The 17,510-nt window shown below is 39.4% G+C and overlaps 2 protein-coding genes across 6 annotated transcripts; both read right to left on the bottom strand.

Annotated features, from left to right (window-relative positions):
• Positions 1-399: 399 nt before the first annotated feature.
• LOC132842208 (replication protein A 32 kDa subunit-like) lies at positions 400-5,474 on the bottom strand. 3 transcript variants are annotated; one of them, XM_060864874.1, is made up of 10 exons: positions 5,330-5,474; positions 5,133-5,194; positions 4,856-4,957; positions 4,078-4,191; positions 2,627-2,710; positions 2,410-2,487; positions 2,112-2,231; positions 1,140-1,199; positions 865-959; positions 400-580 (listed from the first exon to the last, which is right to left on the bottom strand). In XM_060864874.1, the coding sequence occupies exons 1-10, from the start codon at positions 5,340-5,342 to the stop codon at positions 499-501; spliced, it is 810 nt and encodes a 269-aa protein (XP_060720857.1). In that variant the 5' UTR covers positions 5,343-5,474; the 3' UTR covers positions 400-498. The 3 variants fall into 3 exon arrangements, with proteins under 3 accessions (XP_060720857.1, XP_060720858.1, XP_060720859.1); XM_060864875.1 differs by lacking the exon at positions 2,627-2,710 and having other exon boundaries at positions 401-580; XM_060864876.1 differs by lacking the exon at positions 2,627-2,710 and having other exon boundaries at positions 402-580; positions 2,410-2,484.
• A 1,890-nt stretch (positions 5,475-7,364) lies between these two features.
• pdik1l (PDLIM1 interacting kinase 1 like) lies at positions 7,365-17,240 on the bottom strand. Of its 3 annotated transcripts, none has more exons than XM_060865732.1 (6): positions 17,126-17,240; positions 15,580-15,651; positions 15,109-15,399; positions 12,452-12,736; positions 11,881-12,339; positions 7,365-11,041 (listed from the first exon to the last, which is right to left on the bottom strand). In XM_060865732.1, exons 3-5 carry the CDS (start codon positions 15,391-15,393, stop codon positions 11,899-11,901), a joined length of 1,011 nt encoding a protein of 336 aa, XP_060721715.1. In that variant the 5' UTR covers positions 15,394-15,399; positions 15,580-15,651; positions 17,126-17,240; the 3' UTR covers positions 7,365-11,041; positions 11,881-11,898. The 3 variants fall into 3 exon arrangements, with proteins under 3 accessions (XP_060721715.1, XP_060721716.1, XP_060721717.1); XM_060865733.1 differs by lacking the exon at positions 17,126-17,240 and adding an exon at positions 16,306-16,321; XM_060865734.1 differs by lacking the exon at positions 15,580-15,651 and having other exon boundaries at positions 17,126-17,234.
• Positions 17,241-17,510: the final 270 nt, after the last annotated feature.

The raw sequence follows: 17,510 nt of genomic DNA, 5'->3' as shown, positions 1-17,510 counted from the left end.
TTTCCACCCATATATCCATCTATCTATTCTTTCCATCCATCTATATATTTTTTCTATCCATCCATCTATCTCTCTCTCTCTCTTTCAGAAGAATGAACAAAGGTTACCATAACTAAAATAACCATTCTAAGCAGAAAAGCACTGAGCAGAGAGGAATACTGAAAAAAAGATCCGTTTTATCCAGATCATCTCTTCAACCGTCAGTTTCACTCACTTTTCTTAGTTGCATACGTATGCACCAAATTTAAATCACTTTAATTATAAATAAAACAGACCAAATATGTAATGTTTTATTACACCAAATATTCAGAAAAAAATTGAGTGTAAGAACACAAACACCTGAGAGAGAAAAACAAAACACCAAAAACAAATGGATTACAGATTCAAATTTACAAATCAGTTTTCACAATGTAAACAACTTGAATATACAAGGCCAGACAAATGTGTTTTATTTGTCTATTAGAAACAAAAATAAAAGATTGAAGTCTCCAAATGACTTTAGCCATTAGTACACTTGAAATGGTAGTCATCAACTGTGGAAAAAATGTGCCCTTCATTTATAAGAAACTGAAGGCAATTCCTACAACACAAAAACAATTATTTGGTATATATCAAATGCATTAATTACTGAAACAATTTAAATGAAACATTGACAATATACACAAAATCAAACATGAATAAAAGAATGTATAACTGCTTATAACAGTCAGTAGTTTCCAGGTTAAATCATCTGTTACTAGAGCCGGGAGTTTTATTAACCAAGTATAATATCTATTCACAGCTAATATTAAAATTCTATACTATTCCACCTTTTCACATCAAAAGGCAAAGGAAAAAAAAGTGTGAGATAAATTAAGCCTCTACCTGATGTCATAGGAGGAGAGATATTTGAGCGAATTTCTCAGGCACTGCATACTGATGCCCTCCGGCAAAGGACACATCTTAATCGAAGTATATACCTACAGAACATTTTACGGTTATACAATATCTACATTGCTAGACTTCGTATCTGTCAAAACAAACCTCACCAACAAATGACCAGTTTTGTGTATTCTAAAATGAAATACACCAAACTGGTCATTTGTGTCACAAAGATTGTAAAAATGCGTGGAATTAGATTAGAAAGCTTGTCAACCTACCCGCTTCTGATTGGCTGTAAAACCAATGGTGGCTGGGTCACTTGCATGTGATGTGTTTATCTGGAACAAACACAAAGTCATTGACTTTATAACTGTTACAACAATAACAACATAAAGTCCAAGATAAAGAAGTACATTATAGACATTATGGTGATTGTGCAAGGAAATGTGCCAGCCTCCATCTGTGCATTAATTCCAAAGTCAGTTCTCACATGTTTAAAGAGAAAAATAAGCAATATCGAATATAAGTGCAAAATATAAACAGTATAATGTATAAAATGACAAATGGGCAATGTGATTAGCAGCATAGGTGCAATTAAAGTACTGCATAAATGATTAAATGCACATTATCATCTTGTGCTTGCTAATATTATGAACAGCAGCTATGCTAATTCTTCTCCACTTGCTTCTCCTTTTCTACCTCGGGATACCCTTCAACTCCAGTTGTGTTCTGCCTCATGAAGATTCCGGACATCCGAATAGAAGCTGCCAACCCGTTGAGTATTTTGAGGAGAACAACCTCTCAATCAATACACAAAATAACATTCTACATGTGCTGTATCTTCATCATTAAACATTTAAAGGCTCCAGCATGGAGAAGTTTGTGTTAAATCTACAAAGAACTCAGATGTCCTGCAAATTTATGAGTTGCTTAGGAGATCCTTGTTATCCTGGTAGCACTAATAAGAGGAAATATTGCACCTATCCAAGAATAGCAGTACATCAGCAGTTAATACAAAATTATTGTAGATTTCTTTGTATTTGAACAGACATAATTGATTTAATGCAAAGTGACTAACAACTGCACAGTTAGGAGCTGAGGGCTTTGCTCTCCAAAGCCAGATTGTGGGAAACTTCTAGCCAGTAGCCCAGTCACCCATATCCATACACAATAAGTTCACTACACAACACAATAAAGTAAACAACAACCAAGTGCCGTTCAGTAACAGTGTATCATGACACCACCCTCACCAGACTATTTGAGCTGCTTTCGCTATCCAGATGGGCCCGAATCACCTCCAGCATGTGTGACGTGATCTCATTAAAGTCATCCAGACAGCGGATGTTGAACGCTACCATGGATCTGTGGTGCTGACACAAGAAAATCTCAAGTCAAAAATTGCATATATTCATACCGGAGGTATTGTACCATCTTTATTGTAATATAAGCTGCATGACTGACTAGACATAACAGCTATATAAAGGATAGATGATAAATCTACAGTATGTGGCGTACAGCGCTAAAAAAAATTACAAGCAACAAATACACCTGAAAGGAGCGTAGGCTTCCCACAGCTTTGATGTATGTCCCAGAAGGAATGACACAATGATTCATACTGACATCCTGCTGGGGAAAGAAATATATTACTCAGAGAAAGACGGAATATTACATAACTAACAGATAATGCATACATTCAAGCAAAGTATCATAGTTACATATGACACAGTAATTGTAATTAATACTGCAGTCAGGCAAGCCATCGTACCCTGGAACCATCTCCCCAAGTTCTTGCTTCCAGCAAAATGAAGGCATTCAATTTCCCTGCTAAACTCCAGGCAGTGAGAATCACCTATATGACAACAATGTCATGAGGAATATGAAACAATTTAGGAATAACAGCAGAGGTGCTGAAATTAGGGACTTGCCTCTATGTAGGGACGATTGAGGACCGAGGACACCACCACCACCACCACCACCCCACACACACACACTTCTTTCCTCCATGGCAGATGAACAGAATGAGATTTTACATTTACATTTTAGGCAATTGGCAGACGAACATATCCACTGTGGCTTACATTTATCTTATTTATGCAACTGAACAGTGCTCAAGAGCCCAGAGTGGCCATTGGTGGTCCTGGGATCTGATACCACAACATCTTATGAACATTTTAAAGTGAGTTCCAGGCAAATAAGGAACACACTGTAGCCTCAACAGCATTGATCATTGCACAGAATTTTCTGCAGGGAGAAAAAAATATGTAACTGTCTATGCATGTAACCCTGGCACAGAACAACCCTGGTAAATTTCCTGCTCCTTTAATGAAGGTCTCTGCCGAAGTTGTACACTTTCAGCTCCTGAATCATCAATTTTATGAACAATAACTGGAGCCAGGTTGTTCAATTGCCTAGAAAGTATCCAGACAACATCCTTTTTATGCTTATCATTCAGCAGTGACGATATAGCTGGTGCTATCTTCAGATACCAAGCAGCGTGAACACAAATTTTGTAGCATTGTTCTTTTGGCTAACCACTTGTCGTGTAGTGTGATAAAATGGGGGAAATCCAACGCAAGTGAACAAAAACAACAGATCTGTATTTGGAGGAAAGCAGATTTCAGCCCCAGTGAATCCAGCTAAATTAACAGACTCAGTAATAAACATGTGGTATGTGGAGGAAAAAAAACATTCACTCATGCCCTGCTTTTGGTTTGATATCAGATGTGAATACAGAGATAAATGATAAGCGATAAGTGCTACCTACTGTGCAGATAGAAAAAAAAACACCCTGCAATTAGCACAGTAAGTGATAGCTAATATCGATTAAGAATGCTAAAGAAAAAACAATTAAATGCCAACAGACACCATATCAAAAGCAGCAGATTCTTTCAGTGCATTATTTTAATAGCAGTCCCCAAATCGATGGTTTGATATGTTTGTGTGACACTCACAATTTTACAAGTGTGTGTAACACTCACAAGTTTGATGGTCATGCACAAATTTAAATGTATGCTACAAGAAAAATTCAACCAAGCAGTTTTATATCTGCTGCTGATAATTAGAGCTTATTATTAAAAGCTGCATGGGTCCATACAAAATTAGAAAAGGCAATTTCTTCAATACAGGCTCAAGCCCAAGTGTACACAAAATGTGCCAGTAAAAGGTTTTAAAAACTGTGGCTATGTATGCAAATAGTTTACTAGGATTTTTTTATACCTCAAGATTCAGCCACAGTTTGATATCCATAGGGGGGCCAGTCATATCATCCACAGAGTACACAAGGTGTGTAAGAGTCGCTTTGGTCCTTCTGATCAAACCCACCACAGTCACCTGTGTAAAGAGATTGTGATGTACCTGTTTTTAAATTGAAGTCAAGACAAAACTTTTTTTTTTTCCCCTAGGAGGTCCAAACGTTCTCCAGCATGACAATGCCAATGTGCACAAAGCAAACTACATGAAGACATGGTGTGTTAAGGTAGAGTGAAAGAACTTGAGTGTTCTGCACACAACCCTGACCTCAACATCACTCCTATGGGATGAACTGTAAGTCCTTCTTACCCAACATAAATATCTGATCTCACTAACGCTCTTGTAGCCGAAAGAACACAAATCCTCACGGACATGCTCCGACCTCTAGTGGAAATCTTTCCAGATGAGTGGAGCTTATAATACCAGCAAAGAGGAACATCTGGAATGGGACGTTTTAACAACCAGATATGGGTGTGATAGTCAGGTATTTGTAAACTTTTGTCCGTACGGTGTAGTCAAAAAAGGGGTGATGTCATTATAAAACCAGACATTTACAATACACGGTTGTGGAAATGTAATTCATTAAGGCCATGTATAAGGATGTTAGAAATAAATCACGTATTAAACAGCTCGTTGAGGATGAAAAGTATAGTCCTAAACACTTGTTTCATTTCAAGAAAGCTTAGACTAAGTTGAAATTCAAAATATTTTTGCACACACCTTAATATTATATATATAGACTGACCTGGTTGAGCTCCATGTCTCTTATAAAGAATGAGTCTCTGTGTTCTCTGGCTGATAGGAGCTGAGACACAGTACATGGCATTACACGTAGTATCCCTGCTGTCTGAAGGGGGGAAAAAACTGAGATTAATCTGATAACATCATGAATTCTTTAACAGAAACTCAATGGCCAGGTTGACAAAGTGGAACTAATTACTGAAACAATTAAGGGGGGAGGGGAGGAAGAGAGGGGGGCATCTGGACCTAAAGGACACTAGCAGTACAATAATTAAACTTACCTTTGGCTTAATTTCATTTTTCGACGATGAAAATCCGACTGATGAAGAGCTATACACGTTACCTAGATGAAATAAACACAAGTCTGTTCTTTTTTTTTGTAAATACTAGCGTGAACTCGGTAACAGTGTTTATGACTCAGGCTTAATTGGATTCAGTTAAAATATGAAACATTACAATTAGACCAAATATAACGAACCTTGGCTTCCCATGATGGATAATCACAGAAGAGGGCTAGGATAGCCATCAAAACCAGACAAAAGACTTTAATCTGTATTTATCGCTGACTGATATCCTTATTTTTAGCTAGTAATGGTCTATTCGTGAGCAATCGGTTCACCTTGGTTGACTCTTCTTAATAGAACCGATTCGCAAGCTCGAATCAGAATGATATTTTCCCCTCCTCAGATCCCAAATGATCCCAGGTCCTCTAGTGGTGAAAGTGTGTATCTGCACGTGTTAGTTTATATTTACACTAGTTTATATTTCTTAAATGATAGAATACAAATAAAATGAAATAAAATGACACATTTTTGTGAAATGCACATATAAACTGGTGGTACAGTGGTGCGGTGACCATGGATTAATTCTGAGCTTTGGTTCATGTCTGTAAGGAGTTTCTTGGGCTTTGTCTGAGTTCTCTAGTTGTGTTTTAGTATGTGAGTTGCCCTGGTGCCCAGTTTTCCTGGGATAGTCTCCAGATTCACTGAGACCATTAACAAGGATATAGCAGTTAATGGTAGCCTAGTGGTTAAGGTGTAGTGCAACCAATTGGAAGGTTGTGAGTTCGGATCCCAAGCTGCCACTATTGGGCCCCTGAGCAAGACACTTAACCCTCAGTTGTATAAACATGAGATAATGTAAGTCATGCTGGATAAGGTCATCTGCTAAAATGTGGTAAATGATCATTAAACAATCATTTATCCAAATACAAAATATGAACTACAGCACAGTAGGTTTTTTTGCATGTACCACCTTACAGCACCAGGGTCCCCAGGTTAATTCTGAACTCATTGTTATTCTCTATGCTGAGTTTCTGAGGATTTTCCTTCAGGTTCCTTCTGGTTTCCCATCTGCATTCAGAGGTCCCATCCAGTCCAAAACCTGGCGTCCCATCCAGGATGTAAACCTGCTTCACATTTTGTTTCTGGAATAGGCTCAACATCCACCGTGACCCTGACAGTTAACCTTGTTAAGTACTTGGTCATTAATTCTTGTCTTAATAAATAACACAAACATTTTCATTATTTGAATATTTATTATATTATTTCATTTTATAAATAATTAAGAAGTTTGGGATTTTATAAATATATAGCCAGCCTTCCATGATGTTATAATTGTGACACAATCTTTTCAGAATCAAATAATAGCAAATTGCAAAATAATTATGAATAGGGCTATTTAATTCACTTCATTATCCCTAGAATGTGAGGACTTAGATATGCTTTAGTCTTTAATAAAGGTCTTTATGGTGTTAGAAAATGTGCAGACACCTGGAAATTGTGCTGCTCAAGCTTGTCCAAATTCCGCCATGGGCAGAGAAACAACTCAACAACTGCGCAAACCAGCTTACTGAAAAATTTGGAAACTTTTCAGGATCAGGAGAAACAGGATTATTAAATAACTGGATGTAACACTAAAAATGTGCTAAAATTCTCCTTGCTTGTGTTTTGTAATATCAAATTTTTCTCACATTTAAACCCAAACCTATGAAATTTTGGGTATGACTGTAACTCGGGATGGTGAGAAAGGCAGACATTGACTTATTAGCGTCATCTGACATATCAGTACCTCACACACATCATTAGTGCTTACAGCAGCTGAACCAGACGGAAACTACACGTATATTTGTGTGAATGAATGGATCATTTTTTTTTATTACCATGACTTATGAGATTTCTTACAGTCATTTTTGCATTTTAAACTAAAACAGATCATTAAATAACGAGCATTAAATTGGTTTAATGAGAGAAGGGAACTAAGCTATTAAAAACTACTTCATCTCTAAAGCCAAGTATATGAACCTCTGACCCTGCCTTATGGTGGCTAAGGTAAAACATGAGACACTTATAACGTGGTCATACAGCAAAAAATTTTCCCATTAGCTGAGTATCATTATGACAGAAGGAGTTACCAGGACAAGTCAGAATTAGTTATAATTTGCCTATTGCAACACCCTTCATTTTACTTTGCCAATTTGGTGTCACTAATTAAGAAACTCCAGTTTCACTCCATTTGTTCCAAGTCCATTTGTTTTTATTTATAAATCCCAACAATAAATTACACATTTACAGCCTCTTGTAAATCTCAAATCTCATAAAAATACTGTACAACGAACAAAAAACGGTTAGTTTACAAACAAGCCACAAAGTACACCAGTTTATCGATACGTTTCTTCGATGTTTGACGTCAAGCAAACAATCAGACGAGATATGTTAGGTGTGATTGTGTGAGCAGGGCACAGTGAAGGAAGTGACTTTCTTCTATACATCAACGAAATAATTCCTGTATCATTCTTTATATACGAATTACTTCAACTTTATATCAAACAGTCCACTAATTCATGCAGGTTTCCACCCAAACAGGGAAACGACCAAAGTGCTTACATTGTGGCCTGCTTTCACTTTACACCCTTTTCATTTTCTGTCCGTTTACTCACATCTCTAACGTGGTCAAGGACATTCATGTACAAATATGAACACAGATTAAGAGAGCTTGAGCTGCCTCGAACACAGAGTTGAAGGTGCTTTTCCTGATATTCCAGTGCTTTTGGCATAATATGGAGGACGTACTGGGCCAGTGTCTCAAACTGTTAGCACCTAAAGTTGGTTGAGAAAGGCAGCTTTATTGAATGAATGCATTTATCCACCAAATGGTTGTAATCCAGTATTAGGCTTAACCCTGGTAGTGACACAAGCCTTTAAATCAGAGGTGTCAAACATACGGCCCACAGCCCGGGACCAGGCCAATAACTGATTGAAAGTTTAGATCGAAATAAATAAAGGCTCTGTTATTTTACTTAAAAACAGAGCGATAAACCTGCTGACAAAATGTTTTACCTTGTCAATACCAAGCTAAAACTTGACACTACAACCAAATATAGAAAAAAAAATGGATCTGTAAATTTGAATATTAATTTTTTTCCCCCAACTTAGATTATTCTTTGTAGATCTGATACTGATTTGACAAATTCATTCTGTTTCTGAATTCAAAATTCACCTTTTCATTCTCACATTTTCAATGATTTGCTGATGGTCTATTAAACTACCTTTTTTTTTGTTTTGGTCTAGCCCATTTGAGTAAACAGAACAGGCCTGTGTCCTAAAATAAGTTTGACACCCCTGCTTTAAACGCTATAGAGGTAGCTGATTGGTATTTCATAAGTGATCCCTGTGTTCCCTGTATAAGATTTGTTTCTTTATAATGGTAGGAAACCAAAGAAAAGTGGAATTTCAAAATGCTCACATTGTTAAAGCACGTCATAAGCACATCCAGAGGCTGTAACCGATCATTGTACATATTTCACAACGACCAAAAAGAAATCAAAACTCCTACATCCTAAACTTGACGGATTTACATATTAAGTACTGCTTGTCATCATTCGTTACAAAAAAAAAAAAAAAAAACAATAATAAAGAAAGAAAAGAAACACCACTGTTTACAGACTGGACTTCAAGATCCTTTCTTCTGATCTTGTGTGTGTGTGTGTGTGTGTGTGTGTGTTGTCCATTTACAGTATCTACACGTGCAAAGAAATCAACTGAAGATGTAAACGAAAGGGCACAAAAAACAAACAAACACTTCCCATCCAGATTGAAGGGCATAAAGTCAAATCTTTCTAGCAGTTGGTTGGAAAAGTTTAATTGATTTCCAATTTAAAGACTGCTGAAATATCAGATTTGAGGAAGACCTCGCTGATGTAGGTGTCCTTGGAGCTTGTGCACCAAAGATCAGTCCAAGTCCATGGAAATAAATAACAAAAATCTTTTTGTTCTAAGGCTAAATAAAACGTCTGGTGTTTAGCCACCATGAATACCAGCTGTAAAACATTTTATACACGGCCTATTACCTTCTAGTGAACACTCTTAGAGGTTGATGGTGCCTTATTTACCAGTTCCGTTTACAAGTGTTACTTAAGCATTTAAGTACATGTACTTAAGTGTTAACAGGGCTAGTAGTCTAATAATTGTAATGACCGAGATGATTGATCAAATACGAACAATAGGCATCATATTAAAAAGGTAGGCCAAAAAAGCAAAAAAAAACGTGTGTGTGTGTGTGTGTGAGATGAACAACTAATGAATTAGTTGTTTTGAACCAGAGAGTCAAGGCCATTGTTGTCTTAAAAGAATAAATAATGTGCTTACAGAGGCAACAGGATATTAAAATAAGGCATAAGTCTGGTCAATGAAAAAGGCAAAAATCAGGCTACGTTCACAATATAAACGTTTCTGAACGATTCTGGTTTTTCGTTCAGATCGAGTCCTTCTTTTATAGTTCACGCTGATAAATGCAAATCGTCCGTTTTTGTCTATATGTCCGTGTTTTGTTAGAATTGATTCCCCAAAAGCTGACAATGATATATTTATTAATATGCACAAACATATTGCAGAATACCTGGGAAAATATATGTTGTTTTTTCCCCCCACATTAAGACACAATCATACTTGTGTCACTACAAACTTGTTCTGCGAACTTAGCAAGGAGCTTCAACAGTATTCTGGTGATCCAAAACCTCTGGTACAACAACACCGGATTGGGAATTACGCATTCTGGTGTAAAGAAGTGGGTGTTTTAAAACTTGTTAACTCAGGACTAAATGTTTACTGGTTTGAAATAAGTACACCAATAAAAAGGCTACCCTGAATATCTGCTTCAAAAAAGTATTAAATATTAATACTTAAAAGTTGTAACTTTGCAGCAGGGAGACGGCACTTGCTACGGGGAGGTCTGTGGACTCTTTAGTCTCGGTACAAGATGCTGACTTGAATGGCATTTTCAATCCATTTTCAAAGCCTTTTTCCTTGGTGATGGCAATTTAACAGGCTTAGTGTTGGCCTGACAAGAGGGGATTACGGCGAGGGAAAAGCGAGAGTCTGAGGTGCGTCGAGAGGTTCTGCTCGCGGTGGCATTCGGGGCTTTATATAAATATATCCCACACAGTGTACAAGTGTGGGTGCTGGTGTTAACCGAATGTCACCCTGAAGGCAAAGATGCACGTTTACAAAGATGCACGTTTACAAATATACATGCCTTAGTTCAGACAGGACACATGAGGAGGCTGTGCTGTTAAAGGTGCCGGGGATAAGTGCTGTTGGCTAGGAATGTCTGTTCGATCTGGCTAAACAGCAGCGTTTTTGTCTTCAAATTGACTTTCAAGTTTGCAAATTCAAGTAATGGCAATGGTGCAATGCAAAGCAGCCAACATTCTCAATGAATGAATTTGTTTTTTGTTACTTTTTTTTTTTTCTATCCCTTGAATAAACAGACTGACGTAATCACAATTCGGAACAAAAAAATAAAATGTACATTGTAGAGAGGAGAGGGAAAACGCATTGGTCGATGTCGGAGTCAGGTCTCGCTCACTGGGAAGCTCAGCTGGAGTATAATGAATAAAGAAAACTGGACCGTGGTGAATACATGGAAGAGCTAGGAACATTATTCCTCCCGAAATACACTACTCGCGCTGTAAACGTGACTCGCTGGGCCGAGGTTAGGCCATCTCCGAATGTCATTCATGAAGCAAAGGCTTAATTCAACAGTTGACCCTTACTCTGGGTTTCTGTTTCTGCTCAAACCTGGATGAGAAATCAGCTCTCGGGGGTTTTTTTTCTGCCCCTGTGACGACCTGTCAGTGACAAGTACTTCCTTTGCCTGCAAATCTTCATCCACGGTATTCCTGCGATTCACACTGAGAAGGAAAAGAAAGTGAGTAAATGTTTAACAGAAGATAAAATATACAAATTGTACAATCCTGAGAAACTAATACAGTGAATGTTAGCGTTGAGGGTTTGAACATGTTCCCCATGTTTGGGTTGCGTCGGAGGTTAACGTTAGCACCCGTGAGCCGAAGCAGGCAAAAATTGTAGCGAGCTAACTTCTGGAAGTCGAAGTGGACAAAATCGTTGTTCTCTACAAAAGCTGGAAGCACCGGAGGAAAAAATGTCAGAGGTTATGTTTTGCAAAGCAGTGTGCGATTCGCCCAATTAAACCTCTGTGCTCCGTGAGGGTGCCGGTATGATTAGCTCGAAGACAGAATGTAGCGACTGTGTAGGATTAGTCCAGAAACAAAGACGAATAAATGTGTGGGAATCAGCAGCCGTATTTCAGAGTGTGGCGGAAAGTTCCTCTGTGCTTCTCACACCCATATAAAGTCACTAGGGTATGTTTACCGTAACAGTAGGCAACAGTCTATTTACTGTAGGAACACAGTCAACCTTACAGTACTGCCCACTTATGTGTAGATAGAACAAACCATATGGAACAAGGGCAGACCATATGTATTCGTTTGGATAAAGAGGGACAAATAAAAAGAGGCTTTCTATGTCCATCCTTACTCATGTCCCTCTGGAGGCAATGCACACCATGTATAGCGTAGATGAAATGTTCTTCAGCTAAAAGCAGAGTATACCTCATAAAGCATCAGTCACTTTTGCTTGTGAACAAAAGAGGACAAGGAAGAGTACGATCACCCGCTATTATGTCTGTCACTGTAAAAAGGAATAAAAATTTAAAAAAAATTCTATTCACATTTTCTCTGGACACTCCTCACGTGTCCCAGTCCAGCTCCCTGGAAGCGATACGGACCAGCCTGAGCTCGAGCTCGAAGGCGTCGGGTCGCTGCCGTGGGTCAGCAGCCAACATCTCCTTGATGAGCCGCTTCATACCGGCACTCATGCTTTTCATCCGTGCTGGAATCAGCAGCTCCATGTTAGGGTTCTCGAGCAGCGCCTCGCCCAGCGGAACAATGACCTCGCCGTGACGCACATAGCTGCCCAGCAGCTCGCGCTGTGTGCCGGCTTCTACGAACGTGAGGCGCTCCACCATCGCCCAAATGATCACGCCCAGCGCAAAGATGTCCGCCTTGGCCGTGTAGCAGCCTTCCCGAGCTTCGGGCGCCATGTAGAAATCAGTGCCACATGCTGTAGACAGGAAGCAGCGTTCAACACTCGCCGGCTCGTCTGGGTCCAAGCCTGATGCTGAGCAAACCTTACAATTATAACAAAAATGATTTCTTTTAAAAATTTAGTGAGACTTTTACTTTGCAAGCAACAGTACTGTTTAAACATTCAGCTATCCATCTTTTGAAAGACGCTCCTACCTTGCTAAGGCCAAAGTCTGCCACCTTAAGCGTGGGCTCGGCCGGACCTTGAGAGATCAAGATGTTGTCGGGTTTCAGGTCCCGGTGGATGATGCGATTGCGGTGCAGAAAGGCCAGCGCACTGCCCAGCTGCAGCATGAAGCTGGCGTTGGTGCGGCGGCTTGGTTTGCGTGAGAGCAGGTAAGCGTTCAGGTCGCCGCCGTCACAGAAATCCATCACGAACCACAGGTAGCGGGCACAGCGCCCGTCAAACGCCAGCTCTCCTTTCAGAGACGTTTCCACTAGCTGAGAAGAAAAAATTGGCCAATGTTACACGTGTGCTTCGTCATTTTTATAAGTAAACTTTATCTATGGAAAATAAGGTGAGTACATAATAAGTGTGTACTAGTTAATAAGTCTTCAATAAAAAAATCCAGGTGAATTATATCTGTTAGCAATTTTTTTTCCCAATAACTATTCCTTCTCTCATTTTAGAGCCATGGGTATCCTCGCTGTTAATCAACTATTAAAAGTTTTCCTTTGTTTAATCAATAGCTTTTGTTTATAGTTCGTCAAAGTAATCCTAATGTCACACGTCCGGTTTTGAGTTCAAAACCGCTGAACTTTAGAAATCCATGTTTACAAAAAGACTTAGCGCTCACTTGGCGTGACAAATCTGCCTGACAAATTTCACTACTTAAGAAGCAACTTGCGTGTAAATGGACCGTAAAGTGTGTTGATCGAAAGCGATGACGGAACTCGATCTGCAAAAACATTAGTCGTAAGTCCGTCTTGTTAACGTTTGCTAGTTGTGGACAGGCTTGAAAAAGACAAAGCATCAAAAAAAGCCTTAAAATAAAAAGCAAATCAAAACAATAAAAAAAAAGGATCAAGAGACAAAGAGCAAGAACAAAAGCATAAATATTATAATGTTCTGGGAAAGCAGCCAAAGTGAGCTTTGTAAGGCTTAACGAGGAATTGGACAATAGTTTCGGTCTCGCTGAGAGACGTGCAGCAGCAGCAGCCTCTCGGGTACTTAGAATAACGATTATCAGAAAGGAACAGAGAAAGGAACCGACTCTATACTTTATTACATTGGTACATCGAGACTATTGTTGTATTGAGACTTTACTAAGTGTGTATGCTTCACTTTAACAAGGCTACCAGAAGCTCTTCGCTAGTGCGCAGGCTGGAGTACATGCAGCAAATAAAATGAATGCTCATTGTCTGCAGAAAAAGGGGTAGATTTTACCCCTTCACGGAGCAGATCGATGTCGTTCATTAATCAGAACCAAAACAAGTGCAGAACCGCTAGTGCCTGTTGCATGATGGTACATCTCACCACATCCTGCCGCAGAAAAAGTTTCTGTATCCAGCACCCAGTTATCGGAGTGATTGCCAGTTTGCAATTTGCATACAATAAATATTCCAGTATGCTAGCATCAATTTTTTTTTTTTTTTTTTTTTTTTTACAGCTGCTAAGCTTATTCAGCATTGTACAGAAAATGATATTATAGTGCATATGTGTGTTTTAAATGTCTGTCACATATCTGGTATAAATAGTAATGAGCACCATTATGTTACTTATGTTCACAAGCTGGAGCAACAAATTTAGAAGTTTAAGATGCACACACTATGAATCTATCTTTAAAGCATAGTAACCAATAATGTTACTGTTAAGAAAACCAGGACAAACCTCTTCCTAGACACTACATGTGGCCAAGTTATTTTTTCTCTTCACATCATGTGCTTAAAAACCCAATATAAAAAAACGTGCAGAAGTGTTAGCCAATGTTTTTACACTAAACTGCATCCAGTTTCCTGTGTTTGGTAGCATGCAACAGCACTAAATGCCCTTCTGGTCAACCATCAGCAGCTGTGCACAAGATGTGATGTGATGTTAATCCAGCCTTTCTTCTGCATGACTTCAGCAGACTAGCATACAGGATGTGTCGTGCTGGTGCAGAGTATGAGGCTTTGTTGCACCAGTCCTGGGTTTCACAATCACGTCTGGATGATTAGTATCATGCAGCAGACTACAAAATTGGGGGAAATAAAGTCATAAGAGTCCTAAATAAATACATTACACAGCCAAAGGTATGCTGTCACCTGACCATCACACCCATATGTAGTTCTTTAAGCACACAGTTGTGTGTCTGTATGGTGTAGCATTAAAATTTCCATTCACTGGAGACCCAAACCATGTTTCAGCATGATAATAAACCTGTGCACAAATTCAAAGAGTTTTTGAATACATTTATTGCCATTGCTACAATGTTTTTTCCCCAATCTGGCCCACATTATGTCAAATATAAAAAAAACGTACAGTGTGTAAAATTGTAAAGACTACACAGAGGTCAAGCAATGATGCCAACTGTAATTCACAGTGATTGCCCTGTCTCTAAAAGAACATCATGTTCAGACATGATAACAAGTGGATAGCTGAGGCAGCCACTGACACCTGACCTTTATATAAGCTGTGACGATGTCTCAGTGGACCGCTTGTGATCAGGGTATCCAGTTCATCTATAGCATCTATCATCCAGTCCCTTGACTGGTATCTGGGACCCCTCATGATGCACTAGCGGTCACACTACAAATGACTCCTGAAGCAACCTTCAGAGGAAAGCAGACTTTATATAAATGTAAGAAATGATCATCATCAGTTATGCACATACCTCCAGGTACGAAGAGGGGCCAAAGCCGTGGTTCATCCGCTGAGCCAGTCCGCCTCTCTGAAGCACACATTCCTTCAAGTGGATCACGTTAGGATGCTGGCTTTGGATGCTGCTGAGAGCCCAGAACTCACGAAGAGCTAACTCCACGTTCTCAGGTGAGTGACAGCGGATTTTTTTCACAGCAACACGCGCGCCTGTCCGCTGCACCACGGCCTCGTACACCACACCGTAGCTGCCTCGGCCCACCTCTTGAATCAGCTCGTACTTGGCTTGACTGCTCACCATCCTCTTCTGTGGGTTTAACAGAGCACAATAAACATCTAAAACATATGACCCACCTAAAAAAATATTTATAGGACGGAGATACGCTGCACTATACACAACGTTTTTAAGTGCAGTGTTTTTAAGCATTTGCTATTAAATGTTACCACACAATTTCAGAAACGTTTCATGACAGAAGACGAAAGCAACCTATCACTGTTGTCCGATCCAGCTGCTTTATTTCTGTTGTCATGTCCCTGTTTTCAAACACCATCTGCATCACTGAAAAACAAAAACATCCAGTGAGTGGCAGTTTTGTAGACGGAAAAGTTTTGTTGTTGAGAGAGGTCAGAGAAGAACGCCCAGACTGGTTCAAGCTGACAGGAAGTCTATGGCAACTCAAAGCACCTGTTTACAACCGTTTTACTGGTCCTACTCTAGCCTCAGGTTCATATGGTCTTCTGCTGTTGCAGCTCATCTGACTCAAGGTCTGCCTTCTGATGCCTTTCTGCTCACCATGAGTGTAAAGCCTTTCTGATTTACTGTAGATTTTCTCTCAGCTCACATCAGCCCCCAGTCTGGTCATTCTTGCGCTGACCTGTCCCATCGACAACGCCTTTCCACCAACAGAACTGCAGGATGGTTTTTGTTTTTTGCACCATTCAGTATAAGCGCTAGACAAGAGTTTGCGGAAATCTGAGGCGATCTGTAGAGTCTGAAATATTTAAACAAGCCACCGACAACCATGCAGCAATCACTGGGATCACATTTTTCCCCATTTTAATCACAAAAACATGAAGTTATGTCTGCAAAACACACTGGGGAGATTTAACTCAGTGTGGTGTGCTGTCCTTACTGCACTTAGAGAAACTAATGACTCTAAATTTCTCTGCTTGTGGGTCAAACTTTTTATCAAACGATTACTGAACCTCGTACCGGGCCGAAGGAGTCAGTAGCCCAAAAGGCCATGAAAAGTCACCGCCTTGACTCAAAGATCCTAAATTCTCCATTGAAAACTGACAAAACACACATGAATCCATCAATATAACCTTTAAATTGAGTGTTTATGACTTGTCGAATTCTCTGTTATTTATTGCTGTTATGCTCCTCTTTATGCCTTCAAGCATTAGTGACTTCCCCCTGAAGACAGTTGTTAAACACAAACATGACCAATGAACTGAATTGTTTCTCACTGAAACAAATCACAAGCTCATATATTGTATCGTGTTGTATTTATACATATGTTGTCTCCCTATATCTGTTCTCTACACACAAATATACACCCTGAATAGACCATTCAACGTTGTGTTAAGCCACAACAATGTGCCACTTTTAACAATACAACACACAAATGTCAGCATTTTATTCTGTGTTCTCAAAAAACACGTTATGAATTTACATAATAGGCAACGTAGCTAAGCTGCTGCTCGTTAGCTTACACCTGGTTAGCTTGGCTAGCTAATTAGCTAATAACAATTAGCCTTTAGCTATCGGATAAACACTGACGGCAAACCAAGTTTATTATGGCTAATCTGACTCTTTATATGTTGTCTCGTAAGCTAGCAAAGTCTGAATGTTGTTGTTGCTCAGGAAGCTCCACCATGACAACAGGCTAAATCTAATGCTAACTAATGTTGACAACTATCTAAACGTCCTGCCCACATGACATGAGCTACACCGCAGACACCTGCACACCGAGACAAAGAGTCCTGCGGCCTGCAGAAATCCAACACGCATAAAGGAGAGATAGAATTACCTTTGTCAAGTTTATCCCAAATTCACGTGTTTCCTTTTTTGGCTGTTTCTGGCAGCCATTATACACGCACGCGCGCGCGCACACACACGTGTATGCACGCCTTCACGTCTGAAACGGGGAGGCGTGAATCAGTGTTCTGCCTAAAAAGCAATCTGAGAAACACCGCCATCTCTCTGCAAAACACGCCAAGGAGCTTTAACTCTTTACTTCTTACTACAAGGAGAGAAACTGGTGTCTCTATAATAAGGATTAATGACACAATGGACCCAAATCCAGAGCCAAATCCATGAAAAGTCACTATCCTGACTTAAAGATCCCAAAATCTGAAGAAATACACAAGAAACAATCAATTAAAATACCTTTAATGAGTGTTTATCACTTTAGG

Source organism: Tachysurus vachellii, chromosome 3 (assembly GCF_030014155.1).
Source record: "Tachysurus vachellii isolate PV-2020 chromosome 3, HZAU_Pvac_v1, whole genome shotgun sequence".
NCBI classification, from domain to species: Eukaryota; Metazoa; Chordata; class Actinopteri; order Siluriformes; family Bagridae; genus Tachysurus; species Tachysurus vachellii.
The sequence above is the reverse complement of the archived record's forward strand: the minus strand, read 5'-3'. Positions and strand labels throughout refer to the sequence as shown.